The sequence below is a fragment of the Marmota flaviventris genome, chromosome 5 (assembly GCF_047511675.1).
Source record: "Marmota flaviventris isolate mMarFla1 chromosome 5, mMarFla1.hap1, whole genome shotgun sequence".
Taxonomy (NCBI): domain Eukaryota; kingdom Metazoa; phylum Chordata; class Mammalia; order Rodentia; family Sciuridae; genus Marmota; species Marmota flaviventris.
Window position 1 is genome coordinate 142,895,724 of NC_092502.1, and position 24,784 is coordinate 142,920,507.

The following is a 24,784-nucleotide window of genomic DNA, read 5'->3' on the forward strand; positions in this document are numbered from 1 at the left end:
TTTCTTCATAAACAATCTCTTAGATCCCAAATATATGTCATGAGCAAAAGAATCTAACTTAAGGGTCTTGCTTTTATTTCCTCATCTGTCAAATGGAGGTGATACTGTTTACCATGGGATATATATTTGCTATGAAAATTAAATGGAAAAACAAGTGGAGTGAACTAAATGCTTGTTTGGTATTAATAATCCACATAACTCGTTTAGTTAAACGCATCTTCAGGTTGAGGGGGAAACATCCTGGTAATATATGAGCTGGTGTTCAGAAATGGAGAATTAAGCCGTGGCCTTGTCTGTATGGTGCTAAGAGGCCCTGGCCTGCCACTTACCTCCCTGGGTACTCAAGAGTGCTTACGTCATCTCCAGAATCCACTCATTCTGTGAAAACTGGGGGTTCTTTGGGAAGATGGAGGGGAAGAAGGAGGTCACTTGAGGAGATCAGAAGCAGGAGGCAGGGGCAGTTTTCTTCCCTGGACAAGAGAGCTCAGGCAGCACCATGTAGTAAACTGCTCACTTAATGGGCACCAAAGGAAGGAGTGACCTGCAGTCAGGGGAGAGTGGCTCTCTAAAGGCCGGCGCCTGGGTCAGGTGGTGTAACCAGAAGGAGGGGGGATAAAAACAACCAGTGTCCAGTGATTGCTGTTTATAGCTGGGTTCAGGTTCTTTCCATAAAGTCTTTAAGCCACACAGAGGAGAAGCCCTGGGAGTCCTCTCTGGACTATTCCTATTTGTTCCTCTCCTTGTCTCATGAGGCTCTGATCTCTGGCATATCTCAAAATGCTTCTTTTTCACTGTTTGCATCAGTGTCAGGTTTCAAGGTTGGAAAACTCATCCCTCTAAAAAAGTATCTAAAATTGTCCTCAAGATTCCATTGTCTCCCCTGCCCCTGTCCCCACCCCTCATACTGAAGATTGAATCCAGGGATGCTTTACCTCTGAGCTACAGCACAAGCCCGTTTCATTATCTTATTTGTTTGTTTGTGTGTGTGTTTTTATTTTAGTATAGATGGACACAATGCCTTTGTTTTATTTATTTATTTTTATTTACTGCTGAGGATCGAACCCAGTGCCTCCCACATGCTAGACAGGTGCGCTATCACTGAGCTACAACCCCAGCCCCTCATTTTGTATTTTGAGACAGGGTCTCACTTAGTTGCTTAGGACCACATTAGTTGCTGAGGCTGGCCTGACGCTTGCGATCCTCCTGCCTTGGACTCCCCAGTTGCTAGAATTATAGGTGTGTGTTACCACATTGGCTTTGCCTTTTCTTCAGATTTAAACCTGGACAACTACCTGCTAGCCCCTTGTATTGTAATATGAATGCACTAAATTTGTTATCTTTGTTTTGTATATCAGGGTTAATTTATTTTCCCAGTGCTCCTTATTCAACTTTGCTTATATCTCTTCCTTCTCAGACCTTTTATTCCTCTTCCTTATCCAGAAAGATACTTGAGCTTAAGAAAAAAAGAGGAACTTTTTCAGATATTATTATATATAAACCTATATAAATAATATCCTCTACTTCATATATTTTTATACACTGATTTTGAGGTACAGGATATAATACATTACCTGTTTAAATCAGGTAGGGCTTTTTTGCATTATTATCACATGATTTTTCATTGTCAAAGAATATCATATATGCATTTTAAAACATGTACATGTTCCTTCGTATGAATCTTATCTACTTTATTGTTAGGCTTTTTCTCTAAAACCTCAAAGAAAAATAACTTTTCAAATAAAGAGTTTATTGTTTTATGTATCTCATAAGTTTGTTATGTATAAATTACCCACTCCATGTTTTTAACAAACCAAACACACAAATTTCCTTCCTCCATCTTGTAATTGTACTTTTTAGCATTTTTGGATTTTCTAGGATGGAGAGCCCCATGAACCTTGGGAGCACTCTTCCCACGTCACTCTCAGGATCCAATTCTACACACACTGCTTACAGATGTGGACCGAGTCCTGCACATAACCTGGGTGGTGCTTGTTTCTGGGAGGTGTTTAATCAGGGCATGGGAGTGTACATGGAACATCAGTGACTGAAGGTATGTAGTCAGGTGACGCACACTTCAGTGAGTGACAGACTGCACATGTGACTGTGGTCCCGTGAGATTACTGTGGAACTGAAAGGTTCCTATTGCCTAGTGATGTCATCAGGCAATGCATTGTGTGCTCTGGGGACTGCTGGTATACATAAGCCTGGGCCATCAGTCATGTAAAAATATGGCATATGCCATTATGTACAGCACATAATATTTGACAGTAGACATAGTTATGTTACTGGTTTATATTTTTTTTAACTTTATTTTATTTATTGTCTGTGATGCTGAGGATCCAACCCAGTGTCTCACACATACTAGGCAAGCGCTCTATCACTCAGCCACAACCCCAGCCCTCTGGTTTATTACATTTACTATGCTTTGTAGCATTATTTTAGAGTCTACTCCTACTTACTAGAAGTTTACCTTAAGACAACCTGCCGTGTGGTGCTGGCAGCAGCCTCACCATCTCTTGTTTACATTCGGTTGTATCAGGAGGCCACTCAGAGTGGTTGACTAGACCATCTAGCTTTGTGCTAGTACACTCTGTAGCCAGGCATGGTGGGGCACACCTGTAATCCCAGTGAATCAGGAGGCTGAGGCAAGAGGATTGTTAAATTGAAGGGTAGCCTCAGGGGGTTAGCAACGCTCTTAGCAATTTAGGGAGATCCTGCTTCAAAATAAAAAGGACTTGGGATATAGCTCAGTGGTAAAGAGCCCCTGGGTTCAATCCCCAGTACCAAAAAATAAATAAATAAATAAATAACAATAACAACAACAACAACATTCCATGATGTCCTTACAATGACAAAATTGTCTAATGCCACATTTCTCAGCACACATTCCCATCATTAAGCTATGCATGCCTGTAGTGTTTTTTGACTGCTACAAAATCAAAGTTTTGCTATATTTTAGATGTTGCCTGCTGAAAACTCGGTTCTTATCCCCAGTGCCAATCCAATAATGAGGACTCAGTTTGGGGAAAAAGAAGGTTTATTGCTTTGCTAGCAAAGGAGAAATACAGGGGACTCCTATCCCAAAAGCTGTGATTCTTCCCATCAGCAGCAAAAAGGGGCTTTTAAAGAGGTGACTCAAAGGCTATATTCCTCGGGTTCTGTGTTGGAATTGTAATTCACTTGTTAATTTGGGAGATTGTCATTTCTGAGATCTTCTGATGCCATCCCCAAAGTCTGGATTATTTCATTCCTATGGTGGGTGTGTGCTCAGGGACAGATAACTCTGCCTAGGATGGGGAAGTAAGGTAATCTGTTTCCCCTGAGATTAGGAATAGGGAGAGAAAAGGAAAAGAAACACGTCCATTTTAAAACTCAGTTGCAGGACTGGGGTTGTGGCTCAGTGATAGAGCCCTCGCCTTGCACGCACAAGGCCCTGGGTACTACATTAAAAATAAATAAGTGAAATAAAGGTATTGTGTCCAACCACAACCAAAAAATAAATATTAAAAAAAAAGATAAGTTTAAATAAATAATTAAATAAAAATCAGATGCAAGGGCTGTATTCCAAGCATAAAGTGGACCTCTGTTACCTTGGAACCTTAGAATTGGGTTTTAACTTCTGGTTTCATATTTGTTGCAACTTGCATTGTAGGAAAGCACTGACCCACAAGCCAAGAGACCAGGCTATGATTTTGTTTTTGCCATTGACTACCCTGGGTAACCTTGACCTACAGTTTCCTCTAATCTAGAATGAGAGACAGCATAGTCCAAGGACTGCCTCCAGTTGAAAACCTCCCCGTGTGCTGAGGAAGGACTTCCCAGCAGATGCTGCTGTCAGGCTGTAGGTTATCTGCAGGTTATCAAGTGCTTTGATCCTCTGAAATTTTTTTCTCACATGATATCTGCTCCTTGAACTCTATTGAGATAACTTCTTGGAGGGGTAGCATAAGTGGTTCCAGAACTAGCCTCTCCCACCAGCTCTGTGTCCTCTATATTTCAGATGCCTGAGTCAGATGAACACCAAGATGTGTGCGGCCCTGAGGATTCCAAGGGGAGCTTGGAAAGTCCCAAACAGGGCAACAGTAAACTGAAGCTCAAGAGTCGTCTGTCAGGTAAGTGTCAACTCTGCCTGCTGAGGCCTGCCCCAAGATGAGCTTTCCGCCTCGGGAGTGGGGAGATAATGCCATTAACGGAATGAGCGCTTTTATTCCTTAACCTCAAAATTGTTTTTCCTTAGATGATGCATGCTCCTGGCATAACAGCGCCATTAAGCCTGGCTGCCCACGTAAATGTTTTTATCTGAGTCATAACAAAGTGAATGTCAACATTGCTGTGTGTCTCCACCAAAATGTAAATTTGTTTGGTTCATTTATTTCTGTAGGATTTCAGGTGACCCCTTCAGTGTGGAACACCCCTGATGGTCCATCTTCCCCACCCTCAGCCAACCAGAAAAAGGGACAAAGAGCCATTTATCTAATATCAAATTTGCATCTCAACTAATCAAGAACAAATGGGATGGAATTTCAGCTTTTCAAACAAATAGATTCTGTATTCTCTACTTCCTGGGCATTTCCTTAGAGTCGCTGGCCTGTGCCCTGAATGCTGAAAGCGGAGGCCAAATGCAGGAGACACAGGATGACTTTCATGGGTCTCAGGCACTTTTGCCCTGATGGGGCATTTCTTCCACCAAAAAATAAGAATTATATTTTATACGTGTGTTGGTATACAGATACAGTCCGGGTTCATGTAAATCTATTTGTTGTGATTATGTTCGATTTTTTTCTGCATTTAAAAAGTAATTAAAACATTCCTGTGGGTCCTTGAAAGTTTCATGGGCCTCTGGCACTGTATTTTGTGGCCTAATTGGCCTAATGGAGAAGTCGATCCTGGCTGCCCACCCATGACAGTCATCTGGGATGACTTTTCTTTTTTTCTTTCCTGGAAGGAAAATAAAAAGGAAGACACAGAGACGAGGTGCAGAGGCAGGAAAGTGACTACCCCTACATGTTCCTCTTTATTTTTATTTTTTTTGGAGGGGGAAAGTTAACAGAGAATTGAACCCAGGGGTGCTCTACCTCTGAGCTACATCCCGGCCCTTTTTATTTTATTTTGAGACAAGGTCTCACCAAGCTTCCCAGGCTGGCCTTAAACTTGTGATCCTCCTGCCTTAGCCTCCATAGTCTCTGGGACTACAGGCTTGTCCCAACCCTCCTGGCTCTCAAAGCAAGAGCCGTGAGGCCTGGCAGCGCCAGGCTTACCCTTCAGCTCTTGAATTGCCTCACACCCTTAGGCTGATTTCTGAGCCTCCCCAAACTTCTACTCCCCACCTGAAATAAGAGAATAATACCCTGACTTTGAAAGGTTGGGCAGATGTGTGTTTTTAATGTACGTGATTCATCTAGGGCAATGCATAGTGTGTTGTATCCAAAAACCATCCGCTTTGTCCTCCACCACCCAAATGGATAGAGGGGGCAGTAGCCAGGCTACCAGCCAAAGTCTGGTGCCACCTCCCTCCCTTCCCTCCTCCCTCCCTGCCCGGCCTCCGCTGAGTCTATTCTCAGGCAAGATGGTAGGTATGGGACCATAGAATACATCACTTTTTCAACAAAGTAAACAAAATCAATTGTATTTGCCGCTCTGCAGACTTAGGTGGTGTTAAAACATTTGTGAGAAAAGAGACCCGTGAAGCCAGAGACTGATGAGGAGAACCAGTGCAGGTTCTCACCTGGAGGCAGCAGCCAACAAAACTGCCCCCCCCCCCCAATCACCAGTCCTGAGGAGTGGTTGAGAGAAACATTTAAATCCTGTTTGTGTTTGGGTGGGGAAGGCCCTGAGGTCAGCTCTCTGACACCTTATAAACAACCCCCAGGGAGGCTCACAGAGCTCTGAGGAAATACAGGGACCTTTGAAACCAACCTGGTCACATTCTTCATTTTATGGATGAGACCTGAGAAGTTAAGGGAATCCCAAAGGTCGCTCAGTCAAAGTCGCTCTGGGAAAAGGAGCTGCCCCCATCCCTACTCCCACCCCTACCGCAGACATTTCTTCTTCCAACCCTTGAGTTTCCTGATCATGAAAGAATTCTGTCCCCTGTCTGGGGCTTCCTAGATCCATCTACATAGGGAGTGGGATATAGCAGGGGCCGGGTTGGGGTGGGGTGTGTGGGGGGGAGTGTCTGCTTCCGGATGTGTGATTTTATAATTCTGTTCATGCTAGTGTTAGTCAGCTTTGTTGCTGGGACAAAATACCTGAGAAAAGGAACTTAGGAGAGAAAAGATTTATTTTGGATCATGGTTTCAGAGGCTTCAGTCCGTGGTTGTCTGGCTCTGTGGCTTTGGGCCTGAGGTGAGCAGAACATCCTGACCAAAGGAAAGGGCGTTATGGAGTAACACCTCATGGCAGTCAGGAACCAGAGGAGGGAGAAGGAGGGCTCAGGGTCAAATGTACTCCCCAAGAACGTACACCCAATGACTTACTTCTTCCATTCAGCTATGATTCATCTGATGAAATCAGAGCTCTCCTATCCAATCATTTCCCAAAAGATCCACCTCTGGACATTGCTGCATTGGGGACCAAGCCTCCAACACATGAGCCACGAGGGGACATTCCAGATAGACTGTAGCAATACTGTAAATTTGGAATGAGCAGCACGTCCAGCTGAGCATTAAATCCAGAACTGGCCACTGTTTGTCATGAAGGACTGCCCTCCCCGTCTCTTCCCGTGTCCTTCTGGGGACATCCAAGGCTGTGACATGGAAATGCAGAACAGGGAGAAACACATACACATTATCCAGAACTGTATTCAGTTCCCAGCTATGCCACTTCTGGTGGGACAAATGACCTGGGACAAGTGACTTCTCTGGGCCTCAGTTTCTTCTCTGTCAAGTGAGGGTTATAATATACACCTATCCTGACAGTACTTGTGAGACGCTTCCAAGGGCCAAGTCTGGTTGACAGATCCAGTCAAGAGTATGCATGTGGCACTGCCATTCTGAGTGTGGCAACTGCGCCCTTGCCTCGTGGTGGCTGCCACCCTTATTACCCTCATCATCTTTAATACCGGGCTCATTCTCATCATTTTCATCTGGATCCTTCTCGCCTATTACCCTCTCAGAGAGACCTGCTTGAATGGATTCAGGCAGGAAACTTCCCAGGAATGCCTGGTCCCAGGGTAGGCTGCCCACAGGTACACAGAGCAGTGGACACCATCAGCCACTCACCAGGCCAAAGACAGGATCTGTCCAGGTGGTGGCGCTGTGGGGAGACATCAGAAGACACAGATGAAGGGGCGTCAGGACTCTGGCAGGATTTGAAAGAGAGATTTTAGGGACAATGGGGGAGAATGTATTAGAGAAGTTTTGGCCACTGTTTTTATTCCTCAGCCATTTGAAAGAGCCAAGATGAACTGACAGCAACAATGATTCAGGGCAGCAGTGCTCGTCAGAGGGATTAGGAGAAAAGAGGCCATAGAATCCGGGGGTGGGAGGCAAGGGGGCAGGCGAACGAAGGTGGGAAAAACTGCATGTGACATCTGTGTGTCCCAGTCCAGAAAGGAGGGGGAAGAGGACAAATCCTTTCCTTCGACAGTCATCAGCACAGAGCAGGGTAGTAGGAGATAAGACTGGAAGTGTAATCTGGAGACATGCTGAAGAGGCTTAAAGAACCGGGCCTCGTTCAGTCCTGTGAAATCCATTCATTGTAATGACTTATTTGCATACAGATTTCCATGAGATCAGCTCCTAGTTTGTACTGTGAACCTGGATGTTGATTTCATATTTTCTTAAATGAGTCACTCTGGCATTGCCCTAGTCAGTGTTTTATCTCTGGACACTACAATGTGGTTTCTGTCCTGTTAGTGACAAGAGCCTCCCTGTCAGCTCAAGGGGAATTTTTTTCTAATAAATCTTTTTCAGATGAACAAGCATGCCAAGAGAGATTAATCGGGTCATGAATTATTAACTTATAAACTATTAAAGAGTATCTGTAAGGAGGTTCCAGCCATTTCCACGAGGGTTTTGCCCAGTCTGACGAGAGCAGCAGCGTCTCTCCTTTCAGGGAGAATTTTTCTGATATTTGCACCTGAGTTTTTCCTTACTTCATGCTTCCTTTTTGTCTGCAGGGTTCCCCTTTAATATTGGTACTTTCAATTTATCTATGTTAATCCCTTAGGTTTGTGATCTTTTCAAATGCAAAATTTTCCTTGGTTGCAAAGGAATTTCAGATGTTTAAAAAAACCTACTTCACAGAGTTAGTATTTAGCTTTTGAAAAGCCAAGGCATTAGTGATATCCATTATAATATAACTGTATCAGCACTTTTCTAACTTTTTATCACTATTAACAACTCATCAATATATTCTTTTTCAAAGTACCAAATTACCTTGCTTTATTCTATGAAAAATTTTCAGAGAAAGTTTTAGGTAAATAGAAATTTTAGGTCATCAAATGAATCATCACATAGTACAGAAGAACTTGATATTCTAAATTATCTATATGTCAAGATATATACACACCATACATACACATACATACATGAATACATATATACTGTATATAGTAAAAACATTGCAATAATATTATAGCTGTATTCATATTTAAATGACCCATCATTTAAGATTAAAATCTCTTCCATTATCTTTCTTTTTTTAAATTTCTGGTTATAGGTGGACACAATATCTTTATTTATGTGGTGCTGAGGATCAAACCCAGTGCCCCACACATGTTAGGCTAGTGCTCTACCTCTGAGCCACAACCCCAGCTCTCTTTCATTATATTATTTTGAAACAACATACAATGTAAATTGGAAACTAATAACGCTGCCTTTCAAAATCATTAATTTCTTAAACAGGACATTAAAGTTTTAGCCATAAAGGTGAAAAATGGTACATTGTCATGTACTACGTGACATTTCTGTGCCCAGTGGCCCATGTATATGGCTATGGTCCCATAAAACTGTATCACCATTTGACCTTGTAGCCATCTTAGTTGGTGTAAGTACACTCTATGGCAGTCTCACAACAAAGTCACCTAACAGTGTATTTCTCAAGACATATACCTGTCATGAAGTGATGTATGATCATCTTGTACTGAATTAAAATTATGAACTCTGATTCATCAAAAAATACCACTAAGGTAATGAAAAGGCTGGTCACAGACATGGAGACAATATTTACAATACATTGATCCCACAAAGGATTCATAATTTAAGATATATTAAAACTAAGTAAAAACTATGACTCCACAAGAAAATGACAGAAATCCAATAAAAGAATGGGCAGAATGGGCTGGGGATGTGGTTCAAACAGTAGCGCGCTCACTCGACATGCGTTCGGACCGGGTTCAATCCTCAGCACCACATACAAAGATGTTGTGTCCACCAAAAACTGAAAAATAAAAAAAAAAATTAAAAAAAAAGGAATCTGCAGAGGCCTCCCACAGGCACTTTACAAAAGAAAAACAGCCAATAAATACATGAAAAAGAAACTTGGTCACCTGTGAAATGCAAATTAAAAACCATAGTGAGATACCATTGTGTACCCACCAGAATGATTGACATCAAAGACTGACACTATCAAAGACTGGCCATGAGGACATGGAGAAGCTAGAATTCATACATTGATTGCTGGTGATACAACACTAGCAAAGGTGAACAGATGCCTGTACCCAGCACCGCCACTCCTACGTGCCACCCAACACAAATGACTTGTGCAAGAGATGTGTATGAGAATATTCAGTAATGGTATACCTAGATCAGAGGTCAGCGAACTACCTCCCACGGCTATTATTTATATGGCTAAGAGCTAGAAATGCTTTCCACACTTTGAGTGGACTATTAAGAATGTGTGACAAAGACCATTCATAGCCCACAAAGCTAAGAGATGTACTATCTGGCCTTTACCAAAAAAAATTTGCTGACCCTTATTCTAGTTCTAAAACTGGATACAAGGCAAATATCCATCAACAATAGAATAAGTAAATAAATAGTGGTATGTTTATGTGATGAAATATTATGCAGAATAGGAACAAACAAGCTACTGGCATACAGACAACAGGAGTAACTCTCACAATGTTAGGAACAATGAGCCAGACACAGAAAGTACATATTGTACACATTCATTTATATAAAGGTCAAGAACAGGCCAAAATCGCCTGTGATGTCAAAGTCCAGATCATGGTCATTGCTGGGGGAGGGGTGGGCAGTGGCATGATGGGTAACCCTGAGGTTCTGGTTAACTTTCCGTTTCTTGACCTGGGGGTGTTGGTCACTGGTACGTTCACTTTGTAAAACTTCATGGAACTGTCGGTTAGGATTTATAAGTCTTACTTGCTAATAAAAATTTTATTTAAAAAGTTGTGCTACACGTAGGTTAAAAAGTATCTGCCCCGTGATGGAACTGTACCAACCACAGAATTCTGCTGCTCCACCACTGGATGCAGAAAAATGTCAGGCCTTCTCCCTGACATTCCTTGCTTTTCCACCACACCTATATCTGACTTGGATCAAACATATCCATGGCCTCTTATCCAGTCTGGTCACTTAACTGGCAGTTTCTTCATAACCTGGCATTAATAGGCCTTACTACACAACAAGCTTATGCAGAACTTGGTCTGGGACTCTGTGGGCTTGGTACTTTGGGTATCTTGGACACCAGGCCTTCTGAAACTGTGCGTATGGCATAAACACTACAAGTTTATGTCTGTGGTTACTTCTTATCCCATATCAAGCCATATTTCCCACCCCCTCTATTTTCCAAGGGGGTGTCCACCGTCTGGAGTCAGTGGAAGAATATAATGAGCTGATGGTGCGCCACGGAGACCCCCGGGCCAGGATGTTGGAGGTCTCCCGAGATGGCCGGAAGCACTCCCTGCCCCAGCTACTGGACTCCGGAGCATCGCAGGTCAGTCCTGGGCCACGGGGTGTCTCACTCAGTCACAGCCACAGTTGCTTAGTTAGAGAGCAGGGTTACCAGCCTCTGGGTCCCCAGGCTTTCTTCTTCTTCTCCTAACACATGGTCTACTGTGTGAAGAAGAACCTTCCATCTGTGTGGGCCATGAGCATCTGGGGCCAGAGAGATAGTGGAGACAGTAGAGAGAGGGAGGTCCACCCAGAGAGACTGGAAGGAAGAACCCTAATAGGTGAAAAAAGTTAGAAAAGAAAGAGAACCTCCATTGCATCTCAGCCTCTCATTCCCCCTGCTGCTGTGGATTTTGGAACTAAAAGTCACTTTCAACTGCCAGGAGACAATGGCGTCTCACAGTCTGTGGTGAACCACCATCGCTTATTTAATAGGCGCATCGGGTGTCAGCATAACAACTGTGGGGCTGGGGTCTGCTCGAGCCTGTGCCATGCCTGGGGCCTACCTACTCCATGGTGACAACTCACACAGCCAGGGTCAGGACGGGCTGCCCAGAGCGGTGAAGTAGCTGGTTGTTAATATTCCAAGCCTGTCCCCTCAGAGCACTGGGCTCCGTGACCCTGTGTGGGGGCTCCTCCCCAACTGTAGTATCCCCAACCTACTAGAAACTGGGTAGACGGTCTCACAACTGAGTTGGCGGCAGGCTCAGTTTCTAGGGAACTTGTGGGGTTCTTTGAGTCCTGGTCCCATGGGCCAGAGGACAGTAATGGAGACATTGGCATTGTATCCCCAGGCCGACGATGAAGCAGAGCTGGAGGAGGAGGGATAGCACCAAGGACACCCTAAGTGCCTAGAGACTCGCAGATGGTATTCTTACGGTCTTGGATCAGGTGTTCTAGGTTGAGCCCTTACTTTTTGTGTGTTATGACCATTTTGCAGCTGTGACAACTGAATCTCAAAGAGGTTAATTATTTCACTCAAGGTGATTTGCCAGAGTCTCTTTTGTTTAAAAGTGCATGAATACAGGTGGCTCTATATCAGGGTCAAGTATTTCTCTTGCTTCTATTGCTTTTTACCTGAACCAGGAAAAAAATAGAAGTGTTCATGTTTCAGAGCCAGTTACTGATCACGGTCTTTTGTATTGCATTCACCCAAAGGGGAGTGAGGCACTGAGAAAGAGCAGCAAGAAAGAATTGCATAGAGCTGAGCATTGTGGCACACACCTGTAATCCCAGCAGCTCGGGAGGCAGAGGAAGGAAGATTGCTAGTTCAAAGCCAGCCTCAGCAACTTATTGAGGCCCTAAGCAACTCAGCAAGACCCTGTCTCTAAATAAAATATTTTAAAAGCCTGGGGAGGGCTGGGGTTGTGGCTCAATGGTTAAGCACCTCTGGGTTCAATCCCCAGTACCAAAAAAAAAGAATTGCGTAGGATCTGTTAAAGCTCATCCAGACCTACAACTAGGGACAGACGGGTCTGTGGCCTGGTCAGAATGATCCCATCGGACCCACTGAGAAAGAGAAAGACCAGAAAGCGGTAGGAGAGAAACAGGTCAGGCTCTTTTAGTGTGGAAGATGAGAGAAAACGGTTACTACCATCAGGGTCACAGATCTAGCATTAAGGTGGTAATTTCATAACTGACTTGTTAGGCAACCTGACCAGATTTATAGTCCAAGAAAGGTTCATTTCTAATCGATCTCCAGAAATCAGGAAACTTGTGCTAGTAAAGAAAGAAAAGAATTTTTCCTTCTTCAGATGTCCTTTCTCTTGATTCCTTATTTTCTGCCCGCAGGATTCACCTTTCTTTTTATTCGGTTTTCTCCCTCCACTAAAAAGTATCGTTACCTGGAGTTGAGTTATCCAATGACACTGTCCACATGGTTGGAAGTGCTTTGTATCTGTACTGTCCAAGATGGTAGCCACGTGTGACTACTGAGCACATGAAAAGTGGCTAGTGAGACCAGGGAGTGAATTTTTAATCTTAGCTCACTTTATTTTAAATATAGACAGCCAGTGGTGGCAGGTGATGACCATATTAGGCAACACAGGTCTTGAAAATGGAAGGGGACCCCTGAAACTCTTGGAGAGACCCATGAAGTGGGCAGGCTTTGATTCTCACTGGTTCCCAAAGGGAAATGGAAGAAGGTAGTGCTGAAGATTGGTCATCAGCAGAAGAATTCCCTGGTCAGGTCACACGGAGATCTCTTTATTTGAGGGTTGGAAGCCAATAGGCTGTATCTGGTGCCTCTGCAATGGTTTCAGTAAAAGGGTAGTGACCTTGCCAAGCCCACCACATCGTTTATTTAATGAGCCCAAGTCTGGGAGGCCCACATTACTGGCAGGTATTCTGTAAAACTACACAGTATAATTTTCTAAGCTGCCAGGAATACAAAAATATTATTGGGGGACATCTCATTTCTATCTTGGAGGGTAGCATATGCGAATGAAGGATAAAAAGCTATTTTGTGATATCTCTTTTCTCATTAAATATGAAATGATTTTTGGGGGCTTGTGCTAGAATATCTGGGTCATTTAAAGCATTTATTATTTTAAGAAGAATAACAAGGAGCTAGAGTGCAAGAGTGTGTTAGCCAGAGTCACTTAATCTCTTGTTTATATTGTAAATCGTGCACCTGGCTAACACACGGGAATATCATGGGTGAGGGACATGAAAAGGGGATTGAGATTTGAGCTGCTGAGTGCCAGGAAGGGAAAGTGGGGCTTATAGGAAAATATCTTATTTTCCAAATGTGAGGGATTAGATCTTAAGTGGCTGCCGTCTCTCCGCGGGATGTTTTATGTGGAATAAGTTGTCTGGGTTTGTGGTTTGCGCTTTATAAGAAACAAGGGCTTGCTGAGTTTTTGAATGAGTGAATTAAAATAGTGAGAGACTTTCTAACCATGACTGTGAAGTCGGGATTCAGAAGGGGGGATTTCTGAGGAGGGACTGACCCTGGGCAGTCATCCTGTATCTTTGAGGCCTCTTGGTTCCTAGTTCCTGACTTCATTCCAACACTGCAGTCTGTGGAACGTGGCCAAGAAAGAACACAAGGTGCTCGTGGGCTCCAAGCAATTCTTTTTATTTTTTTCTTTTTAAATTTTTGGAGTTGTAGGACAGAATACCTTTATTTTGTTTGTTTATTTATATGTGGTACTGAGGATCGAACCCAGTGCCTCACACATGCTAGGTGAGCACTCTGCCACTGAGCTACAACTGTAGCATCTCTCTTTATGAGGGAGAACACCTGGCTGTCTGTTATGGCAGAGGTTTCTTTAAGCCACTGAACCAGGGGATGCACCCCAGGGAACTTGCTGTCCAACACAAAAGACAACTGAGATTTTCCAAGTTTTGGTGATATATTTGCATACCAGAACCCACGGCAGGATGAGTGAGATTATGTCTGGTTTTGTCATATGCTTTTAGGAATACCACATTGTGAAGAAATCCACCCGCTCCCTAAGCACCACCCATGTGGAATCTCCCTGGAGACTCATTCGCCCGTCTGTTATCTCCATCATAGGCCTGTACAAAGAAAAAGGCAAGGTGAGCTCTTCCCACAGTCTGTTTTGCCCTCTAGGTGGTACCATCTACTTCTTAAATGGCTAATTTTAATTTTATTTTTATTATTTTTATATGAAATTAAAAGTAACAAGTGTAAGGAAGGATAGACCACGTGGCCTTCATGTGGTTTCTCTGGCATTGTTTCCTGTGGACCTCAGAGTGTGAGACAGTCATACCCTCTTTGCCCTTGTGTTGTGAGGAGTCACCAGTGCCCAGCTGCTAGGGAAGAATCCAGGGTGGAATGAATGACCCCCAACCACTTTTGTTTGTGTGTTTTGAGAACTGAGTCCATGACCCCTAATTTTTACCTCCTTTGAAAGAAACGCAGAACCAGTTTTGCTTCAGGGAATACTTCCCATGTCCTTTCCAGTGAATTTCTTGGCATTACCACTATCAAGGAATTATATGAACAATTTAGTATTCAACAACTATCAAAATATCCACTTTGATGTTATATAAAGTGGAAACACTGAACCAAAAGGGAAAAAAAAGTATGGCCTTGCATAGTGTGAAATGACTCTCAAGCTATCCAGTTGATACATATGAAATTGGCTTTTTTTTTGGGGGGGGGGGGTACTGAGAATTGATCCCAGGGGTGTTTAACTACTTAGCCACATTCTTGGCCCTTTTTTATATTTTAGAAACAGGGTCTCACTCATTTGCTAAGTGCCTCAATAAGTTGCTGAGGCTGGCTTTGAACTCACAATCCTCCTGCCTTGGCCTCTCAAGCTGCGGAGATTACAGGCATGTGCCACCATGCCCAGTGAAACTGGCATTTTAGGAGGTCAAAAATTGTCAAATATTAGCAGGTTCATGTGTTTCAACCTATGATTTTCTCCCTTTAATGTAATGCATAGCTAGTGCAATGCAAACAGATATGAGAAGTGACATTTATAAATTCAGACTTGTCACTTGACATAGTGACAAGTCTGAATTTGTAAATTCAAACTTGAATTTACAGCTAATTGACTGGCTTAACACTGAGCCTGATTAGAAAGGACACCTCAATTGAATACTAGGTAGGAGAGATGCCCTTGGTTAAGTACTGCAACAGGAAAGATGTCTTTAATTAAGTACTGTGATGTCTACCTGACTCCCATCTGCTTTGAATGTAGGGCCTTGGCTTTAGCATTGCTGGAGGTCGAGACTGCATTCGAGGCCAGATGGGGATTTTTGTTAAGACCATTTTTCCAAATGGATCAGCTGCAGAAGACGGAAGACTTAAGGAAGGTAGGAGAACACATCTTGGTGATCTGCCAAGACACTGAGCTTTGATCCCATGAGAATCTGCCCCTTTCAGAAAATGGAGCCAATGGCCCGCAGCTGAGGTCAGGGGCATGAGAGTCCTGTAGACCAGCACCTCCTCATTGTGATCTTGAGCAGTTGTGTAATATGAGCTTTCCTTTCCCAGTGATGAACTTGGAATGTTAATACCTGCCTTGAAGGATTGTTGTGAGAATTAAAAGAGACATACTCAAAGTGGCTTGATATGTGCATTGGGACCACAAGTGCTTATTTTGTCCCCCTGGTCCGTGGTCCTTCATTGTGTTCCTTGTCTGTACTGTTCCTGAGAGTTCAGTCCGTTCTCACCTTGGGGCTAGTGTGAAAATAGAGAACCTAATCTTTAGTAGCCATTTACTATCCTGCTGTTGAAATCAACCATCATGTAGTTTGGTTCCTAAATGAACATCTTTTACAATTCTCTCTAGCATCTACCATTTGCAACACAAAAATAACACTAAACAAGTGCTTTTGAATGCAAGTTAGAGTAATATTGAGGTGCCAAGTTTTACCTTGAGAACAAAATTTTTAAATGCTTCAGTACATCTTATGTCTTGTAATGCTTTAAACATTTACTATACATTTCCATATATTTCAATTATTTCATTAACTGTATTACAAGCCTATCGAGTTGGCATTTTGGACTGATCATACAAGTGAGGAAACTAACACTCGGGAATGTTAAGCGACTAAGATTTTGTCCCACCCTTAGTCATGATAGCAGTGAAATTCAAATCCATTTTTCTGATCCCAAGTTCAATTCTCCCCACCTTACTACCCAAGATTAACTCATTTCTTCCTTCTTGAACATGATACTTCAAAAAACAAGATTTGAATACACCAAAATTTCCTTTGTATACAGACATACTACAAGCTGCTTTTAATAAAGGTAGAATCTTCCTATGCATGTTTGCATATTTGTATATTTGCCACAGAATATTATTCTGGATTAAGACTATTTTTTCTTTTTATTGGTTCATTTTTGTTATACATAACTTAGGATTCATTTTGACATAATTATAAAAGCATGGAATGTAATTCATTCTAATTCAGTCCCCAGTACTTTCCCTCTCCCTTCCCTCCTCCCTCCCCCCTTCCCTTGCCTCTGTGCCTCTGATCTTTCTGCTATTGTTTTATAGTTTTGTTTGGTTTTTTAATTAGTGTCTTGTGGATGTACTCAATGGTGAGATTCACTGTGAAATATTTATATACAAACATAGGAAAGTTAGCTCCAATTCATTCCACTGTTTTTTCTCATCCCAACCCTTGTTCCCTTCCCTTCAATCCTGCCCCCCCCCCCCCTTTTGTTGGCAAGGATGTGGGAGGAAAAAGGTATACTCATACATTGTTGGTGGGACTGCAAATTAGTGCAAGTGCTCTGGAAAGCAGTAAGGAGATTCCTCAAAAAACTAGGAACAACCATTTGACTCAGCTATCGCACTCCTCAGTATTTAATAAAGGATTTAAAGTCAGCATACACAGTGATGCAACCACATCAATGTTTATAGCAGCACAGTTCCCCAACAGCCAAGCTATAGAGCCAACGTAAAGTCTTCTACAGATGAACGGATAAAGAAGAATTCATAAAGAAAAACTTTATGGCATTTGCTGGTAAATGGATGGGACGGGAGACTATCATGCTAAGTAAAATAAGCCAGACTCGGAAAGTCGAAGGTTGAATATTTTCTCTGATAGTCAGAAGCTAATCCAAAATAAAGGGGGAAAGTTTAAAAAAAGAAAGACTATCTACTTTCATAAAGCACATTAACAAATTCTGAACATATTTTAAATAACATTCACCAAAATGTCAATCATAATTTTCCCTCCCTTATTATTATTCATCTTTCATGAAAGATTAAATCAGAATTTTTCTAGATATCTTCGAAAATGAACTGCTCTGACTCTTTAGTTCATTTGACCCAAATTGTAGCCACTGCTGTATTTTACTGATTTACTTTTTTTTTTTGGTGGTGGTGGTCCTGGGGATTGAACCCAGAGCCTTGTGTATGTGAGGCAAATACTCTACCAACTGAGCTATCCCCAGCCCCTCTCCTTTCTTTTAAGGTAGAAAAACCATAAAGCCTATACTAACAACAAGATGTGGCCAGGCTTAGTACTCCTAGGGCAAAACATTTATTTCTCTCTCTTGGAGGAAGGGTTAACACCCAGGTGGTGTTTATGTCTAGTTTCAGAACAATGTAAAATTATCATGTGTTTATTGGATTGAAAGACATCCTTCAAGACTGTTTTCTTTTTTCATATGTGTTCCTTTATAAGAAATGTAAGTCATCAGAACAGATTTTCAATCTGTTGAGTGATGTGCCTCTTAAAAACTTTTGTATAAATTTTAAGAGCATGAGAAATCATGTTAATGTTTCTATTACTTTTCCCATATAGACAAGACCTCAAAACCTTATCTACAGAATTCCTTTTTTTTTTTTTCTGTAATTGTAAATGGACAGAAGGCCTTTTTTTGTTTGTCTGTTTTTATGTGGCACCAAGGATCAAACCCAGTGCCTCACTCATGCTAGGCAAGCACCCTGCCACTGAGCTACAGCCCCAGCCCCTACAGATTGAATCGTATACACAGTATGCTTCTAGGATTGGCTATCTGTGAGAGGTGAAATGTGTGTTCCCAAGTTGGTTGGCACTGTCTCTTAGGTATACAAATCTCCCTTCCCTACTGCACTGGCACACGAAGTTCATCTGTGCTCTCTGGGGCTTCTTCAGAGTGTTTTTGATGAACTGGCATTCAGAAAAAAACAAACAACAACAAAAAAAAACAGCTCCCGTCATAAGAGTTCATACCAGAAATGAGTTCTTACAAATCGACAAGGATGACCAGGGTCTTTTGGATTCCCAGCAGACACTACCCACAGCTTGAAAAAATGACCTGCCCTTCTCTCCTTAGTGTTGGAGATTGGAGTAGCTTTAGAAGGCCAAGAGGCAAGCAAGCATGTGCAGGCCCATGCCTCACAATCAGACGTCACCTTAGAGTTATCTGACATCACCCTACAGTTACCTCTGAGACAGAAGCCTACAGTCGCTTGCTAGCTTGATGGTAGAGAACCTGGAACTGCATCAATAAGACCAGACATCTACACTATTTCTGAAAGCCAGGCTGCCGTTTCCCAATAATATCTCAACAAGTTTTTTGACTCTATTATTGAAAATATTTTTCATACACTGTGGATTTGGGGAGCTTGTCTCTCAGCAAATACAGGAGTGGCTTCTCAAATGTTGTGTGTGCACATGCTTCATTGCCAGTCTTTAAAAATGACTGTGAGGAAACCCTTGCAACTTTATATTTGCAATTTGATCTCTAAACATAGGATATGTTGTCAAACTTGACAATGACTAAAATAATAATAATAATAAGAAGAAGAAGAAGAAGAAGAAGAAGAAGAAGAAGAAGAAGATCTTGTGATGTTTTCATTGAAGACTGGAATACAGAATTACTGCAAAAGAAAATGAATTTTCATTAACTGTCCCATTTTTGTGACATGCCTGGGAGTGAACTGTAACAATAAAAGTTACTTTATAAAGTAGAAAATCAAGGACCATATTCTGTCTCATTCTAGCACAAACCATGCACTTAGATTCCAGTAAATCAAAGCTTAATGTTAATGTGATTCTTATTTTATGTCACTAGGTGATGAAATTCTAGATGTCAATGGAATACCAATTAAGGGCTTGACGTTTCAAGAAGCTATTCATACCTTTAAGGTAACACCATACCTGTTGATTGATCTCCTTTGTCCTCTTTCTTCTTCCTTTATTTCCTTCTGGTGTGGGTTGGATGAAATGTTTTCCCCCCTTTGCCCTAAAAAACAGTCTGATTGTTTGAGGCCACCTTCTTTCTTGTTTTTGCAGCAAATACGGAGCGGGCTGTTTGTCTTAACAGTTCGCACCAAGTTACTGAGCCCCAGCCTCACACCCTGCTCGACCCCCACACACATGAGCAGATCGAGCTCCCCAAACTTCAACACCAGTGGGGGAACCTCAGTGGGAGCCTCTGATGAAGGCAGCTCTTCATCCCTGGGTCGGAAGACCCCTGGACCCAAGGACAGAATTGTCATGGAGGTCACTCTCAACAAAGGTGATTCTAGCTGTTCCTCCCTTCCACTGGGTTCTCTTGATAACAATTTAAAATCTCTTCTTACATTAAGTGTTTCTAAGTTTCCTTGGAATTGTTCCTTTGGGACCATTTGCTATCAACAACAGACAGTGTTCTCTAAGTGGACAGGGGAATCAAAAGTAGAGATTTCAGTCATTTTACAAGTGAGGAGAAGTTACCCATAGCAGAAACTCTCTGAGCTCTCCCCAGATGAATCACTGTGAATCAGAGACTCATGTTAAAACAAAATTACTGAGTAGCTTAAGTCTAGGGCTTATATATAAAATTTCAAAAAACTAAAGATTATAGTTAAGAATACAGTTAACACCAGTAACTAGAAGTTATGGGTGATCACCAAATCTTACTGCCTTTCATCTTTGTTTGCTTTTCTTCCCTACCTATGGAAATATGATCAGCAATTAAATAACCAAGAGATACATTGCTTAAAAAGAGGCAACAAAAGCCTAAAAGTGTGTACATCTAGAATAAAAATGTTACTGATGCTCTGCCTATTTCCAAAAACAGATTTGAGCCAGCCTTAGACTAAGCAGAGAATAGACACTTGGATAAAAGAAAAGCAGGATATACATTCTGATTCTGACCCAAAACTAAATGCTTACCTTCTGAATGTATGTTAGTACAGTTGCAAATAAGTTAACTTCTTTTCCGGTTACTGTGTGATTTTTGCTTTTGTTTTCTTTGAATTATGCCTCTCACAGAGCCAAGGGTTGGACTAGGCATCGGTGCTTGCTGCTTGGCTTTGGAAAACAGTCCTCCAGGCATCTACATTCACAGCCTTGCCCCAGGCTCAGTGGCCAAGATGGAGAGCAACCTGAGGTAGGTGGTGCCCCTGAGAGGAGAGGGTTCTGGCCTGTTTGTGAATATGTGAATGCACACACATATCTGCTGTGCTACATTCCTTTGTAGAATTATACATCTTTGAATTATTTCCAGTAATATAGCCAAGACTACCATTCATAGCCTCTCTGAAGACAAAAAACTGACATAAATGAAGTGTGGCTAAATCTGAGAACTCTGGATCTTGGTTTCCCTGTCTGTTCTGTTCTATTTGGACTCAGAAGTTTAGTTTTTGAATCCTGACAAAACACAGCTCTCTACAGATATCTCTGATTATCTCAATATATTCTTTCACTTTTATATTTACTTATACAAAATTCAGACAAGGTACCGGAACTGCTCACAGTGGTCCAGAATCACTGGATGCAAAAGAATCTTGAAATCATCCCCTTGAATGGGAGGCCTTTCTTGTTATTATCTCTTGAACTTTTTCCATTGCTTTCATTCCTGTGTGAGTGGTGATGTCTAGGTGCCTGTGGTCTGAGATCATGGAGCGTCTGATTTCTTAATCCAGGTAGTTGAGTTGTATCATGAGTATTCTGTTTATACAAGAGATGTCTAGGTGTTCCATTAGACAGGAATTGCAGTGGGTTGGTGCCCGCCTTCACAGGAATGTACACGCACTGCACAAAGCACTCTGCAAACAGTACCACCTCTCTCCCCTATAAGCTAAGACCTTCAGCAGTTGAAGAATTGTCACAATGGCATTCCTTGAGGTTGCCATTTTAGGGCCCTGTTAATAGGTGATATTATATTTTTAGTTAATCTTCACAGTGAATTTTCATATTTTAAAAAAACTTAGTAAATCATCCAAAGTACATTAAAGAAAATATACTTTTAGAACCAAGGAAAAAAGAAAAAAAAATCCTTTAATGACATCCCAAGATGATGTTTCTTTCTTGAATGGTTCCATATGTCTGGAGGCTGCCAAATGAACATTCTTCAAACCCCATGTAAAGAGTCTTTGTTCTCTCTTACTGAGTTCTCTCCCTATAATTTCAAGTGGGCAACTTGTCCCCAATTTCTCATTTTTTCAAATTTGAAACGTTTTTACAAATTCCTGGGTAACCTTTGAGCTCCAGATATTTCCTCCTTAAATTATATTACAATAATCATTTCAAGATGGTGGGAAGAAAGAAGAAACTGATGGTGGTCGAGAGCTTGTCACATGATGATCAAGAGGCAAACAGAGCTGAGTTAGTTCAACATAGTGTGACATCTGGGTGACCTACTGAGCCTGTAGCCTTACCTACATAATGGAGCAATAGTTATACCTTTTCAAAGCATTGCTACATAAATTTCTTGCTATTGGGCCTGGCATACAGGATATGCTTAAAAAATAGTAGCCTTCCTTGTTTCCTTGTTAACTATGTTATTTAGCTTTACTACTTCTGAAAATGATATGGATAATTGCCTTTGCCAGTTGAAAATCGTACATGTTTATATGAATGTATTGCTTTTTTTTTTTAAGATGGGTGCAGAAACCTTTGTTTTCTTTGCTGGATCCCCACCATCTTTATAAATCACTGAATTTTTGTACCTTTGTCATGACTGATTTGTTTTTCATGGGCCTGGAGATAGAACCCAGCCCTCATGCATGCTAGGCAAATACTCTACCACTGAGCTACATCTCCAACCCTCATGACCATAATTTTTTTTCTTCTTCTTTTTTTTTTTTTTTTTTTTTTGGTACTGGGGATTGAACCTAGGGACACTTAACCATTGATCCATATCCCCAAGTCTTTTCTTTTTTCTTTTTTTTGTTTTTTTGAAATAAGGTGTCACTACGTTGCTTAGGGACTTGCTAAATTGCTGAGGCTGGCTTTGAATTTGTGATCTGCCTCAGCTTCCCAAATTGAGAGATTACAGGTGTGTGCCACTGCACCTAGCTCATGACTATAATTTTAAGGCAAAAACACAACATCTTTATTTTCATCTGTCTGTATTCTTAAAGTGCATGTGTAGGTTCATGTGTGGTATGTTTTGGCAGCATGTATGTTTATAAATGTGTTTATATATTGTCTACATTGTACCACACAGTTCTATAAATATTAAATACCATGCAACAAAAAAAACACACAACTTTTCTCTCAGAACCACAAAAGTTAGGAGGTTTTTAACTAAAAATGAGAAAATTAACTGGTTGTAACTGAAAGGAGTTAATAAATGTAATATTAAACTATAATTATGTTTTAGAGCACAAACATATATTTGCTTAAGTTTTCCAAGTCTCTTTGAGAGCTACACCCTTAGTCTGAATAAACTAAATGAAATGATAGCTATTCAGTGACTACGTAGGACACTTCCAAATAAGATAAAATATTAAAATAGTCATTGCTAAATCTAGGTTTGCGTTTATCCACCTTTGGCTTTGTTACAGGTGTAAAAAGGATGCTAAAAGATGGTGGTCATGGTACAATTAGGAACACACAAATTTAGGCCTAATAGAAAAAAAAAACATGTATGCAAAGATGAAAGGATGATATTTACTTCTTGAAAGTATTCAGAAAAGATTTCATGATAAATCTCTCATAGAAGGAAGACTTCTTGTCTTTTAAAATGCTGATTTTACCACAAATTGTTGACTATGTCGTCCTCCCTAGCCGCGGAGACCAAATCCTGGAAGTGAACTCAGTCAACGTTCGCCATGCAGCTTTGAGCAAAGTGCATGCCATCTTGAGCAAATGCCCCCCAGGACCTGTCCGCCTGGTCATCGGCCGGCACCCTAATCCTAAGGTGAAGTGTTCCATTCTACTCTGAGCAAGGGAAGGTGGCTTAGCCATTTGTCCAGCAGTAGTGACTCATATTCCTAGACTGACACTAAGTATGATGCTAACTAATTGGTTTTTAAAGTAGGTTCAGTGAACTTTAAACTTTTTTGAAGAAATGAGAATGTGACAAGATGGAAATAGTATGAAATTACATTTCTATAATAGTTGGAACAATGATTATTCAGAATGTAATTTAAACTTGAACGATATCCTTAATTCACTTATACCAATGACTGTTTTTGCATTTCTGTAGGATGTCTAGAATACAGAATTTTTCAAGGACAAATGTCTTTTAGATTTGAAGAGAAAGGTTTCCTTCTTAATGCTCATTTAGTTGTTTGTTGGGTCAAAAAACTACCTATTTATTCTATCAAATGACTGTCTCACACAACTGAAAGAAATGAAAGTAAGATGAAATCTGGCTTTGCAAACCAATTGCTTCCTTGCAAATATTTGTGGATTTTGCTTCCATCAAAGAAAATGAGAGAGCACAGCATTTCAAATAAACCATAGTGGAGAAGTTGTTAAGTGTATTCAGTATTGCAGAAGATCCTATTTTTCTGTCCAGTGGACCCAGACTAAATTTTTAAGTTCATCATTGTGTCTTTTCCACTAACTACTACCACAGATGTTCTCAAACCAACCTATGCAGCATGTGTTAGTCAGCTTTCTATCACTGTGACAAAATACCTGAGAAAATCAACTTAAAGGAAGAAAACATTTCAATCCATGATCAACTGGCTAAGTTGTTTCTGGGCCTGTGGTGAAGCAAAACATTGTGATTGGAAGGGTGTGGCAGAAGAAAGCTGCTTAGCTCATGCAGCCAGGAAGCAAAGAGAGAAAGAGCACAATAAAGGGATGGAGGACAAGATATACTATAGGGCACAATACCAATGACCCCCTTCCTCCAACTAGGCCCCACATCTTACATTTCTACCACTTCTCAGTAATGCCATCACATTATTAATCCATCAGTGGATTAATCCACTGATGAAATCAGAGCCCTCATGATCCAATCACTTCCCAAACTTTCCACCTGTGTACACTGCTGCATTGGGGACCAAACCTTTAACATATGAGTCTTAAACACTTCATATCCAAACCCTAACACAGCATAAATACATACTGAAGTTCTCCCAGACATTTAGCATATATTCACATTATCCAGCGCTGGTTTTGCCTGTTCTGCTGAAGACACAGTCTGAAAGTGGGGAGTCTTTTCTTGGCATATCTCATGAAAGCAGCCCCAAAGAAGAGAACAGGAACCATGTGCAATGTGGAGTCAGTAGCACATGCAGATCACTGCAGCTCAGTCCATTTTCTGGTAGTAATGAGGCCCACGT

At 41.4% G+C, this 24,784-nt stretch overlaps 1 protein-coding gene across 3 annotated transcripts in view; it reads left to right on the plus strand.

The window, feature by feature from the left end:
• The window catches only part of Pdzd2 (PDZ domain containing 2), a 234,053-nt gene that overhangs the window by 170,987 nt on the left and 38,282 nt on the right, over nucleotides 1–24,784 (plus strand). For all 3 annotated transcript variants that reach the window (XM_027936223.2, XM_071612636.1, XM_071612637.1), the window contains exons 6-13: nucleotides 4,001–4,112; nucleotides 10,754–10,896; nucleotides 14,277–14,396; nucleotides 15,530–15,644; nucleotides 19,348–19,421; nucleotides 19,569–19,794; nucleotides 20,532–20,649; nucleotides 23,274–23,406. In XM_027936223.2, coding sequence (XP_027792024.2) covers nucleotides 4,001–4,112; nucleotides 10,754–10,896; nucleotides 14,277–14,396; nucleotides 15,530–15,644; nucleotides 19,348–19,421; nucleotides 19,569–19,794; nucleotides 20,532–20,649; nucleotides 23,274–23,406 — 1,041 coding nt within the window. The remainder of the gene's footprint in view (nucleotides 1–4,000; nucleotides 4,113–10,753; nucleotides 10,897–14,276; nucleotides 14,397–15,529; nucleotides 15,645–19,347; nucleotides 19,422–19,568; nucleotides 19,795–20,531; nucleotides 20,650–23,273; nucleotides 23,407–24,784) is intronic.